The 14,562-nt window shown below is 34.2% G+C and overlaps 1 protein-coding gene and 1 long non-coding RNA gene across 2 annotated transcripts; one reads left to right on the top strand and one right to left on the bottom strand.

The window, feature by feature from the left end:
* Nucleotides 1-5,157: 5,157 nt before the first annotated feature.
* LOC134244148 (uncharacterized) lies at nt 5,158-6,876 on the top strand. Its single transcript, XM_062726420.1, has one exon. The coding sequence runs from the start codon at nt 5,158-5,160 to the stop codon at nt 6,874-6,876; it is 1,719 nt and encodes a 572-aa protein (XP_062582404.1).
* A 5,090-nt stretch (nt 6,877-11,966) lies between these two features.
* On the bottom strand, nt 11,967-13,582 carry LOC134244149 (uncharacterized). The gene is made up of 3 exons (XR_009987170.1): nt 13,492-13,582; nt 12,321-12,447; nt 11,967-12,039 (listed from the first exon to the last, which is right to left on the bottom strand). It is a non-coding gene; the product is annotated as an uncharacterized LOC134244149 (long non-coding RNA).
* Between the last annotated feature and the right edge of the window lie 980 nt (nt 13,583-14,562).

Below are 14,562 nucleotides of genomic sequence, written 5' to 3' on the forward strand. Positions count from 1 at the left end.
GGCTTAAGCTTATAAATACCCTCTCTATATAACAGGTCATGGTAACAATACAATGAACAGAGTAAATAATTACAATTCATATTATGATATGAGTGCTCACATACGCATTCTAACATACTCACACACACACCCTCACTCACACACACAACCACACCCTGACTCGCACAGATCCAGATCAAAATAAGTATAATAAATATAAATATGTATAAAGTGACAAGAGTACATATCAAAAAAGAAAATTTGATTAAAAACGTTTTGTTAACTTGATATATTCATGTACATTTTTTTTTATAATATTGAGGTTCGTTTGGAACGAATACTCCGAACTCCCTTTTAAAAGAATTTTTAGATCAAAAGGTACATCAAGCTCATTTAAGTTTTTTTCTTACTTTATTTCTTTGAATATTATATGCTGGACAATCCATAAAAAAGTGTTCATTATCTTCTGTATGGTTCTGTATACATGTCAAATCACACAGAGATACAATTTTGTACACATGTTGTATCATAGAGAGCTACAATTCTGTACACATGTTGTATCATACAGAGCTACTTTTCTGTATACATGTCAAATCACACAAAGCTACTATTCTGTATACATGTCAAATCACACAGAGGTACAATTCTGTACACATGTTGTATCATACAGAGCTACTATTCTGAACACATGTCAAATCATACAGAGCTACTATTCTGTATACATGTCACAACACACAGAGCTACAATTCTGTATAAACGTCAAATCACACAGAGCTACTATTCTGTATACATGTCAAATCACACAGAGCTACAATTCTGTACACATGTCAAATCATACAGAGCTACTATTCTGTATACACTCACGTGCCAAAAGTATGTCTTTTTGTTCAAGATGGCCGCCGTAAATAAATTAAATCAATGATTTTTTTTCCAATAAAAAATAATTTTCACTCACGAATTTTGACTTATTTGTGTCACCATTAAACTGCCATATATTATGTAATGACTTTGTAAACCGGAAGTAGTCACAACTTCTGCTATTTTTCCATTGTCAATGTAAACAACAAGCATGGGACGAAGGGGGCGAGAACTTTCTATTGATGAAAAGAAGACCGTAATATCCTTAATAGAAAGTGGATTAAAAGCGGTTAAAGTGACTGAATTACTAAATTTGAATTCCTCGACAATTTGTCGATTCTTAAAGCGATTTCGTGAGTGGGTTGACGTTGAAAATAAACCTCGAAGTGGACGACCCCCATCCATGACAGTTCGCGACCACATGGCTCTCTCTAGAATCGTAAAAAAAGACAGAAGAAAAACTTTAACGGAAATAACCGCTGAATACAACAGGTCAGTGCCAAATTTTGTATCTAAGAGAACTATTCAGCGCCAACTTCATCGTCAGCAATACTGGAGAAGGACTGTGGCAAAAAAATTGGGGAACCGTGAAGTGAACAGGAAGAAACGACTTCAGTATTGTAGGGGAAAATTAACTTCGAAAGTTGACCAACAATGGAAGAATGTTATTTTTAGTGATGAGATGACGATAGTTGTAAAGCCAGATGGTAAAGTTAAGATTGGAAGAAACCATCGGAGAAATGGAGGGGCTATTGCCTGGGGTATCTTGGACAAGGGCCCTAACGCTGCTCGAAGTTAATGGTGTGGGGGACAATAACATACCATGGAGCTGGATTACTGGCATTTGTTGATGGTAATATGAACTCGCAGAAGTACATTAGTGTGTTAGATGAACATTTATGGCCCTTGATAGTAAAATATTTTGCAAATTCACCCTGGCATTTCATGGATGACAATTGCCCTGTTCATCGCTCACGATAGACAGAAGACTGGAAACATAGGAATGGCATTCTACCATTTTTTGGCCCCCGCAATCCCCTGATTTAAACCCAATTGAAAATGTCTGGCTTGTTTTGAAAAATCATGTTAAACGTCAGATTTTCCACATCCTTACCATCGACGACTTGAAACGCGAACTACAATATGCTTGGAACAATCTATCAAAAACTTACCTCAGGTCTCTCTACTCCAGTCTACCGAAACGATGTCGGAAAGTGATTGCATCCAAAGGCTTCATCACAAAATATTAAGTCAAAATACGAAGAAATAAGGTAAGTGCATCATTTTTTTATTCAAGTAGGAAACAAAAACTATGGCGGCCATCTTGTGAAAATATTGACATCCTTTTTTTCACGTGAATGTACATGTCAAATCACACAGAACTACAATTCTGTATACATGTCAAATCACACAGAGCTACAATTCTGTACACATGTCGTATCATACAGAACTACTATTCTGTATACATGTCAAATCACACTGAGGTACAATGCTGTACACATGTCAAATCATACAGAGCTACTATTCTGTATACATGTCAAATCACACAGAGCTACAATTCTGTACACATTTCAAATCACACAGAGCTACTATTCTGTATACATGTTAAATCACACTGAGGTACAATGCTGTACACATGTCAAATCATACAGAGCTACTATTCTGTATACATGTCAAATCACACAGAGCTACAATTCTGTACACATTTCAAATCACATAGAGCTACAATTCTGTATACACGTCAAATCACACGGAGCTACAATTCTGTTTACATGTCAAATCACAAAGACCTACAATTCTGTATACATGTCAAAACACACAGAGCTACAATTCTGTATACATGTCAAATCTCACAGAGCTACAATTCTGTATACATGTCAAATCACACAGAGCTACAATTCTGTATACACGTCAAATCACAAAGAGCTACGAATGTGTATGTATACAAGTCAAATCACACAAAGCTACAATTCTGTATACATGTGAAATCACACACAGCTACAATTCTGTATACATGTTGTGAGGGTGTGTGTTATACACCTTGATGAACATTCAAAAATCAAAAGAAGAACTTTAAAATTTTAACAAAATTTAATAATTAATTTAAAGAACAAAATTAAAATTTGATAAACAGGAATTCAAACAAAAAAGAATTAACCGAAAAATGTACAAAAATAATATTAATTGAAAATGTCTTTGTTAGTTGGTCCTGTTCCACGTCAGTAAGTGCGCATGTCCCTTGGTATGAATTGTTCCCGTTTGCCAAGGTCCTTCCGTAAGTGCGGGAATCCTTTCAGAATAGATTTTTCTAGTTTCCATTTAGTATGCCTGCACGGAACAATGTTTATTGAAAAAGGGCTGAGTGGCACACTAGGTTCCTCTCAGGTTCCAAATACAGTGGTCCGACGACAGGCTCAACACTTTGAAATCTCTTTCAATGTAACTAAATATTCATAGTTATTTCTAAATTCACAATAATAATTCACAAACTTTCAAAATGTGTCGTTCATATAATGACTTTAAATCAGATAATGAAATGTTCAACGTGGGTCACCGCCCGGTAATATAACTCACAGAACTAGTTTTAGAGATGTGTCGTATGGGCCGCCATAGTCCTCCCACACGCTTCTGTCTCTGTCACACACCATAACATGGAGATGGCAGCTCCCTAATAAAGAATTTCAGTACCCAACAGTTTACCCACTCTGTAATATTCTGTAGAGAGACTTTAAGGCAAGAAAATAAGCAAAAGACCCATGTGGTTTTCAATGGACAGGGCCCCTGGTAGCACTAGACGAACACGTCTATCGGCTGTTGTTTTTCCCGGGTACTACCTTTAACCTTACTATTTAAAGTAAAACGAGGGGCTCCCCACAGGACTGCTATGTGACTATGGGAACTAAAGGAATTAAGTGGCTCCCCATAGAATTATTAAACAAATTACCGGAAGGGTGAACCAAGGTAAATTATTTACAATATAATGAAGAATTTCAGTATGTCAAATCACACAGAGCTAAAATTCTGTATACACGTCAAATCACACAGAGCTACAATTCTGTATACATGTTAAATAACACAGAGCTACAATTCTGTATACACGTCAAATCACACAGAGCTACAATTCTGTATACATGTCAAATCATAAGGAGATACAATTCTGTATACATGTCAAATCACAAGGAGATACAATTTATGTTTCTAGTGATGACAGACAAATAACACTTTTTTCGCCAGAGAAAGGTTCTTAAAATTCCCACATAAATCATTGAACCTCTTTTATGGTCAAAACTATTCCCAAACAATAATGGCGGGAACATTTAAATGTACTTCTTAGGGTACTTGTATTGTTTATGAAAAACTATTGCCCTATCGGTCTTCAGATAAAAAAAACGTTTATTCCCGATCATGTCGCATGAATTGAAACAAAACCTATATTTTTTAGTTTTTTCGAGGTTTCAATTACCCTATGAATAATCAAAGTCTTTTTGTTTTTGAAGAGAATTTTTTATTTAAGATACATAGATTCCTTTGTGAAAATAAGAAAATGCTACCATTTAAATTAAATTTTCCAAGGTAACATTGATATTTTATTGCAGTTAATAAAATAATATAATTATCACGTCAAACCATATTCCCCGACAATGACAAGGAGCACACGGCGGTTGTTACTGGTCGGAAAGAGATGCTCCCTCTCAATGGCACCTGATCCCGCCTCTGATGTTTCGGAAGTCCGTGTTTGCTTTGCTCCTATTTTATACTTTTTTATGGACTTTGATATCGTATACTGTTCGTTACCTTCATACTCTTCATTTATACCCCTTTGCTAATATATACAGTCTACGTACTTTTCAATTCACATTGTTCTTCTGTTATCGGTATCTACGTTCAATTTAAATACAAGGTTCAGTGTTTTCAATTGCAATTGATTTATAAACTTTTGATCGTAAGTTATGTGATTTCATTTAAAATTTTACAGTGAATCCTGATAAACAATATATTGGAAAATGAACTTCTGTTTAATTTTGATAAATGTATGACTGACAATGATCGGTATATGATAATTAATCTTTATTAAGACTAAATAACTTGGTAAACCCCCCTCTTGTATTAAGTCTAGTTTGATAAACTGATTTGACAGTCACGTGATCATGAAAAAATTCATGCATTGTGTACCGTGATACATAATTTTTCTCTCTTCCAAATTATTAATTTTAACCTTTTCTTAAGCAAAACAGATTGTGTACTTTTAAGAGGCTTTGGCATCTGAAATAATTGCTAAATACGTAATTAATTCATTTGAACAGATTTTATTAGTACCGAATGAGCCTCTACACCATGGACACATTAGAATTTAGAGACCAGTGTAGAGTACGTCAGTGTTTCCAGTGTCAAGATGACACAGAATTCTACTGCAACACATGTAAACATGAGCTGTGTCTTAAGTGTAAAGAGAAACATTTCATTGATCTATATACCATTTACCATGATGTTGTGATCTACCGAGAGAAATTTGACCACATTACAAAACAAGAGACTTGTGATAGACATCCAGACATGTTGTATGAAAAGTACTGCCATTCCTGTAAACTTCCTATATGTTTCCAATGTACAGAACACAGACATCACCAAATACTTGACCTTGGAACAGCATACAAAACCAATCGTCAGGAACACAGAAACACCCTTCACAACATCAGAAGTGAGACTTTCTATAATAGCTGTTGTCTTCTGGTAGGAATCAGATCTGATATAAAAAATTTTCACGGAGAAATCTCCAACAATCAGTCAAATATGATAAAAAAAGCCCAGAAACTAAGGAACCTCATAGACGTTGTCATGTATGATGTTAAAATCGGACACAAAAGATTTATTCAAAGTTTACAACAACAGAAGAGAAAAATAGCCATACATCTTGCCAGCATAGAAAACTTTGAACTCAGATCTGAACAGTTAGCAAACAGACCGCTAAAATTCCTCATGTTCCTAAAGAGAACTTGTATACAAAAGTTAAAGGACACTCTCAATCTCACACATTACGCCCTGGTCTGCCTCAATGAAGATATCAACATAGAGGACGTGACTGATTTTCTTGGTGAAATCCAAATCACAGAGACAGGAAAAAGACAAGTAAGAAATGAAAGTGTGCTGAAACTGATGTCTAAACCGGTATTACACAGAACTGTCAATGTGCCAGGTGAAGTATATAATATTGCCTATAATATCACGCATATTTCCTTTGTGACACCTAACCAGGCCTGGATCAATGATAGTAAAGATCTGATCTTGATTAACCTTGAGGGTGACATACTTCGTCAGCTAAGAGATGTTTATAGCATGTACGGACAACACACAGTGAATCTTACTGGTGATCTTATTTACATAGACAGTGATGGTAACATTATCAAACTCTCTAAAGATAACAGAACAAAGAATACACTGATAAAGAAAACAAAACCATGGGTACCACAGTGTATCTACTCCTCCCACCTCAACGGCGATTTGCTGGTCGGGATGCAGTCCAACAGAACAGTCACAATAGCAAGCTATAATGACAAAGGACAACACAAACAGAGTATACAGCATCACAAACCAGACCAGAAACTGTATTCTCATCCAATCTATATCACAGAGAAAAATAATGGAGATGTTATTGTGTCTGATATTGGCGGTTATCATAGCGCTGTAGTGGTGACAGACAGTACAGGTAGACATCGTTTCTCCTACAGAGGACACCCATCAGGATCAAGACTATCACCATGTGGAATCTGTACTGACGCACTGTCACACATCCTGGTGTGTGATTTTATCACCAGCACAATACATATGCTTGACAAGGACGGTCACTTCCTGTCACTGATACAGACACAACGGAAAAACAGACAAGTGATGAACGGACCAATGGGCCTGGGTTATGACGACAAAACTCATCTTCTCTGGGTTGGATTATCCTACGGGATAAAGAAAGTGCGTGTATACAGATACATAGAGAGGCAGGACTATCTACAATACATAAAAAATCAGAGTAAATTAGATATTTGACAGTACACATTCTTTACTAACACAGTGTGCAATCGAAGAAGTAAACGAGATCTATGATGAACTCATTCATACAAAAGCAGAAATATCTGAAGGACCTTTGTAACTACTAGTAGTTATTTGTTCAACCTGATATAAATTACATCAATTGTACAAGATAAAAACTGTGTTCTGCACATATCTACATGCTGTTCACTTTTACAGTATATATAAGAGAAAATCATATGGTACATTATATAAAAGTAGAATTTGTTTAATCTTACACATGTATAGATAAGTAAATAAAAGTTGATTTCGGGATGGAGGAAGTTTTAAATCTCGAGTCGTGATGAGGAGCACACAGCAGGTGTGACCGGTCAGCAGGGGATGCTCACTCATCCGTGGTACTTGATCCCACCTCACTACGAAAGCCCAGAAGGCTCATTCGAGATTCGAAATACGAGATTCGAAATTCGAGATTCAAAATTCGAGTTTCGAAATTCAAGATCCAAACTAACCAATCAAAAGCGGTTTCAACTTTTGATTACTTCCCTTTGTTACGTTTTTATTGTCAAGAAATTGTTGAATATATTTATAACAAATGTATCATTTGCTAAAATGGTAATGCAAGAAAAAATGCTTTATGTATTAAAACGAAATAAAATTAAAATTTGGATTACATTTTGAAATATACATATACAATTTTATTTTTCTAATTTAACAAAATAGTAAATACGTATTTATGGAATATTATATGGTCTTATCGTTGACTTTCGGAACAAGTCAATCAGATCGTTGCTGATTGAGAATGTTGCATTTGATTATAATTAGATACGAAATGTTAAGAGTCGTATCTTCACTGCACAATAATTTAATGGTATATATTTCATTACAATTATAAAGGGTACACTTGTGCAGTGAGACTTGACTGCTGAATCAAACTGTAGCGTTATATAAGGTTTGATAAGAGTATATTTTAGTCTTTGGTCATAAAGCTATGGTTAGAGACTAAAATATAACACCATAACGCTATATAGTTCTGCATCTAATTTAGACTCATCTACTATTTTTTATTAATTCAAGAAATCAAAGCCTTAGATGAAGATAAGTAATTGAATACTTAATTTTTATGTATTTCCTCTATCAGGAAAACGAACGCGATTTCTTTTTATCAATACTACGTCGTCTTTCATTTTCAAGTCTTTCAGAGTGTTTGGAAAAATAGGCAGGCGGGGTGGGTAGGGGTGGAGTTATTGTTAATCTTTATTAGACACTTGACAAAGATTCATAACTTTATTTATATGTCATCAACCCGGTAAACAAAGTGTACAATACAAAAATATATATATTTCTGATATATGTATTCTATTTAATATTTAAGAAGCCATAATATAAATTGAAGTATATCTTGCTGATCAAAAATCCAATGATTATTTAAATTTCCTTCTAATATATATAACACTCTTTCTTGCATTGTAATTTCATTGAATGGCCTATTTGTTATTTATATATTAAACGATTTCTTGATAGTAAAATCATAATAAAGGGAAGTAATCAAATCTTGAACCCGCTTTTGATTGGTTAATCTGGATCTTGAATCTCGAAACTCGAAACTCGAATTTCGAATCTCGTATTTCGAACCTCGAATGAGCCTTTTGATTGGTTAATCTGGATCTTGAATCTCGAAACTCGAATTTCGAATCTCGAATTTTGAATCTCGTATTTCGAATCTTGAATCTCGAATGAGCCTTCTGGGCTTTCGTAGACCTCTGATGTTTTAGATGTATTCTTTTGCTCTGCTCCTGTTTTGTATTTTTTAATGGACTTTTAAGCTTAATACTGTTCGTTATCTCCATATGTTTAATAAAGCTTTGCATACTGTAAAATTACTTTTTCCTTGTGTAATTAATTAAAGCTATATACACGGTCACAAATTTTCCGCAAAATTTGTCCAAGCATACTTAATGTAATGTAAGACATTTAGTGGCAGTCAAAGAAATCCGCGTAATTTTAAACCTTCAGATTAAGCAGAAATTGAAATTCTGCGGATTTGATTCGTGGAAAAAAGTGTCACCAGAGCACAGAATACTTCTCGAAAACGTGTAGAAATGACATGTTTCTTCATTGTAAAGAAAAACATTAGTAGTTAATTTGAAAAGCATATATCATGATGTTGTGATTTTCCGTGAGAAATATAACGGCAAATGAAAACTAGAGACCTTTGAAAACATAGTTTATGAAAAGTAATTAATTTATTCATGTAAAATTCCTATCTGTTTTCAATGTACAAAACACAGAAAATACAAGATACAGGATATTAAATCGGCGTATAAAACAAAAAGACAACACAGAGGAATTTTTCATTAAATCTGAAGTGAAGATCTCTATAGGGTCTGTAAGTCTCGTTAACTTTCACTTTCGTTTTCTAACTTCCGGGTACTTGGCGTTCTTGGAGACAATGATTTACCGCTTGGCATTTAGTTTTAAGCCTCGCGGTGGACTAGGAGAGCCTGTCACGTCTTTTATTTCCTGATTATTGAAAAGAAGAGGATATAATGGATTGATTGATACAGGTAAACAGCGTTTAACTGCTTTATTGTTTTATTAAACGACGTACATATAAGCCATTCCGTATGGGTCACGATAAGCAGTGTGGTTGGCAACCATTATAAAGCATAAAGGAAAATTAAAATATTTTTAATGCTGAAATAATGTGTTTCCAAACAAAAACGTTCCCTAACGATTGGTTTCTCAAATTTGTTTCATTTATTTAGCACACGGGACGGGTACATAGAATGGGGGGGGGGGGGGTTAACCAACAAAATAAGGTAAACACCAATTTTCAATGTCTAAAGGCTATATGTATATATTTGCAATAAAAAGGGGGCTAAAGCCTATGTATTATACTTGTATCACAGTAGAAATAAATAGATTTACTTGTTATGTAACTCTATCCAGAAATAAAAATGTCCAATATTACTTCTTTCATGTTACTCTATATATATTCAATTTCAATATAACTTGTATAGCCTTATGACTCCCTTCCCGAATACTCTTTCTTTTTTTTCTTTCTTAAAATAGGAATTAGAAATAGGAATATTTTTAATGAAGGCATTTGTCAGATAGATAAATCTTATGTTGTCTCCAAAAAGGCAATGACTGGGTCCATAGGACATTCATACTTTAACGATAGAACATTTTATTTACATTTGTCATCATATTTTATAGGGATCCAGCAGATACAGAAAAAGGGACAACACTTCGACTGAATGTGTCATCCATATACCGGTATAGATCTGTTCTGTTCATGAGGCATACATACTGAAAATGTATTACATTTGGTGTGTATAATATTTGGTGGAAATTCAATTTTCAACAAGTTATCATTCTATTAGATATCTGAATGTGCTAGTTATTAAATTCATATTCAAGACATTTAGTGATGTACTTGGATAGGCGGACTATGTTTTCCACTAAATAAAATATATGGCTAAATGTAATATGTTTACATTATGTATAGTACGTATTTCTCATAATTCTTATACTCATGAAGAGTGTGACAACTTCCAAGTAGTTAATGATGGAATTTATTTTCCTTTGTATCAAGTAAATTTTGGGCTGCTCTTTTTTTATCTTCATTATCAAACCTACTAGTTAATTTATTTATCAAATTCAGGAAAGCTCACATACAATGATAAATAAATTAAGTTGAATGAACCATAATACTAGTTAAGTTTGGCACATACTTTCTTATTAAATATCAAATTTGATTGGTAAAAACATATTTGCTAACAATTACTTTTCTCCTTCGGTGTGCCTAACATTACATCCCTATGATTCAAAATGCATGTCGATACATGTAGGTACATGTAACTTCTCCATAAAAATAGCTAACTGTGCAGAGTGTTCGCACACTTGTTTCAAAGAATGACATTTTTTTAAAAATATTTCAGAGTAACAAGTCAAATATTGCATGTTTATTTTGATACACTATACATGAACTTGAGAAAAAAATTAAGGATGTTGACATTGTATATTTGCTAGTTACTTGTGTAATTAGTTATATATTAATATATTAAGGATGTACACAGGCATAATATATCACTGTTAATATTTGAGAAAGTATTCATTTTTTGTGTAGATGCTCACTTCCACTCTAATACATTTGCCAGGTTCTTGTGAAAAATGTTTTATTTGGCACCATTCAGCTACAAATACCCAATGTAATCTTTGCCGGTGGAATTGTGACCTCAATCAAGTGAATCAACTGCTGCAAAATGTTTCAAACATTTTACACCTGCAGGTTAGTACTTATAAAATTTTGTTTGAAGGAAAATAAAGGCTAACAAGATCTGAAAATACAAGCCAGATGTAGTACAAGAGTGTTGATACAAGTCATTTAAAAATTTCATTTCTTTGCAGTTAGTGATGAGTGCAACAGAAGTTTTTATCAGGATCTCGTCCGACATCATAGGTACAACTGGTCACTGTGATTTCCTAAATAACAGGACATATTGTGAAGACGCCTAGGCAGTTACATATGTACACGTGGCTCCAAATGATGCTTGACTTCACTTTATACGTTAACCTGGATTGGTCTTTGATGCAATAATACAGAGCCATGTCATGTTTTAAATCCCATCTTCCCACAGTCAGATGCTGAAATAAAATGATTTTGATTTTAAAAATATATTTTTTGTTTTTATGAAATGTAACAAAACATTTTACAGAAATTAAAATATTGTACAAGTGGAAATTTTAGTGAGATCATGATGCAAATTTAGTAATTTGTCCTTAAAATTTGGTATTTTCTATTTATCGAGAAGTAATTGTAGCGATTTTTAAAATATTACTAACTTTATAATATTTGTATATAACTATTTTCATTAACATAATTATTACACCTAAAACACATTTAATTTTCAGTGATATTCAATTTTAGCAATTTCAGAAACCTAGCTGATCATGCCTCGCTAAAAATTACGCTTACACGGAATTTAAACTACCAATTGAATAAATATCTTAAATGAAAATCTTTTGAAAGATTTTCTTGTCAATTCTTTGCTGATAGGGTTACTTACCTTTAATAATGTCATGACAAGTGAGGCACATGGCTGGTCTTCACGCTGGATGAATTCTTGATCAAATCAGTGATGTCCTAAGATTTCCAGATAAGCTGACAAAAACCTGTAATTTAGCAAACTTCTGTAAAATTTCATTCGAATTATTGCACAGTTGTTCCAGTATGCATTACTAATAATTTAGGTGTAATGAGTTATAAATCTGGTAAATATCCATTTATTGGATATTTAATACAAATCTTAACCTTCTTCAGAATGACATTGTCCTTTTTATACCAAAAAATGTCAAAGGCCTTTTCATAAAAAAAATTGATTTAAAATATTTGTTTTACACACTGTTTTCATATATATATGTCCTAGAACTTATTCTGCTGCATCTGATCATACCTGTATTTGATTTGCATCTTTAAGGAGTCTGATCATTCAAGTCAGTTTAGTCAGTTTAGTGCTTGACTGGATCTTTCAACAACAGCATCTTTCATCTTTGTTACTGCCTGGTTCCCTTGTACTTCTGCTATAAATAAGTTATAATGTATATAATTGTATGAGATTGATGAATAAATAAAGAGGAGAAAATGCAGGGGACCAGACCGGGATTTGAACCCAGGCCACATGAAACTCCGGTCAGGTGCTCTACCAACTGAGCTATCTGGCCACCGGCAATCGAACCCCGCTGACCGCCACATTCCTCCCTCCTTAAAGGTCTTTAGACCCCAACCCCGGCTCATCCCTGGCAGGTCTTTCACCTATCAGTTCCAGGACATGGCACAGCACCAAATGTAGTAAGAAAGGAGAAATACAAGAGAAAACTTGTGGCTGGAACGGGAATCGAACCCGGGACCCCTGTATCAGGTCCAGCACAATACCCCGATAAAGGTATATAGCTTGATAAAGCTATATACATGTAGCTTTATTAAGGTATTTAAAATACCTTGATCCAGGTATTTTATGGAATGAAAATTCAAAACAATTCTTTAAAAATTAAATACTGAAAGTTGAGTTCTTAATTTTTGTCAGTGTGTCCACTTGTGCATGAAAAACACTCTGGTATCAAAAAGAAAGCATAAAAAACGTCTCCTCACATGACATTTTTATACTGATTTGTTTATGTTTGAGCACTTAACATGCATGGGTGAATATACTGACAACAACTCAGAACTCGACTCTCAGTAATTAATTTTTTTTAAAGATTTTTTTTAATTTTCATGACATAAAATACCTTGATCAAGGTATTTTAGATACTTTGATAAAGCTATATAGCTTATTCAAGCTATATACCTTTATTGGGGTATTGTGCTGGACCTGTGTATTACTAGTCAGGTGTCTAACCACTGAACTATCCAGGCTGATATCCATGGTCCATAAAGCCCGAAATTCTACACATGTATGTTTATTGTATTGAAGTGATTTGAATTTTGTTTAATGTTGAATGCAGCGAAATACTTCAAATAGCAAAATATAATAATTTTACATCTTATCTTTGGGAAATAGATCTAAAATAGGTGATCGTATAGGTGACACACAACAGGTAAATCTTTATTTAAAAAGATATATTTACCGATGCAAAAGTGATGCATGCAGGCTCCACAATATGACGTTTGTACCCATCGGACACTGACAAAACTTCTCCTCTATAATCAGCTGATAATAACATTATCGTCCTTGAATTCGAGAAAAATCTGTTAATAAATTTAGGCGAAGGATGATTATGAATCTATTTCATTCAAGTATAAAGTAAAACACTTCATTTTCTCTCAAAATAAACAAGAAACAGTTGACATTCTCTGATTGTTTACCTGTACTTCGATCGAATTTTTCCTGGTGGACACTCGCACCCAAGCTTTTATGAGACACAATTCATCCATCGTAAGTCGGAGAACCCTTCTGCTTTGTATAACTACTTAACTTTTCCTCAGAAGCTTTGTATAAACCAGAAACATGCTTAACTAAATACACAGTTCCTCATGTCATGTACCCGGAAGTGAAAATTATCGTAAAATCTCGCGAGTCACGTGACGAGACTTACAGACCCTATTAATAACTGCTTTTACTTGACAGAAATCAAAACTGGCATTAAAATCATTCACATATATAGAGTCAAGAAATACCCCTGGTCTCTTAATGATTATCGCTTTTGAAAAAGCGTTTGATACCATTTCATGTAACTTCATACATCAAACACTTTGTTTCTTTACTTTTGCTCAGTCAATTAGAAATTGGATAAAATATTTCTATAATAATATAAAGTCCTATGTTTTTTTCAAAATGGGATTGTGTCTCAGTATTTTTCCCTGAAAGGGGTTGTACTGTATGTTGTATGTTGTTAAACGTCCCTCTCGAGAATTTTTCACTCATATGGAGACGCCACCACTTGCCGGTGGAGGGCTACAAATTTTGTCCTATGCTCGGCACTCAGGGCCTTTGAGCAGTGAGGGGTCTTTTTTGTGCCATCACCTACTGCTACACGGGGTCTCAGTTTATACGGTCTCATATGAAGGACCAGTCTCCACCTCCAACAGGTGGATTCGAATCCGTGACGTAAGAATTGACTCCTTACTTTGCGACTCTAGAGCAGACGCTCTAACCATTGCGCCACGTGGTCAAAAGAGGTTTAGACAAAGTGATCCTA

The sequence above is a fragment of the Saccostrea cucullata genome, unplaced genomic scaffold (assembly GCF_032062105.1).
Source record: "Saccostrea cucullata isolate Sc308-1 unplaced genomic scaffold, CSIRO_AGI_Scuc_v1 ctg2468, whole genome shotgun sequence".
Classification (NCBI taxonomy): Eukaryota; Metazoa; Mollusca; class Bivalvia; order Ostreida; family Ostreidae; genus Saccostrea; species Saccostrea cuccullata.

Excerpts from the sequence above, each read along its gene's own strand:
- LOC134244148 (XM_062726420.1), top strand. The coding sequence starts at position 5,158 with ATGAGCCTCTACACCATGGACACATTAGAATTTAGAGACCAGTGTAGA.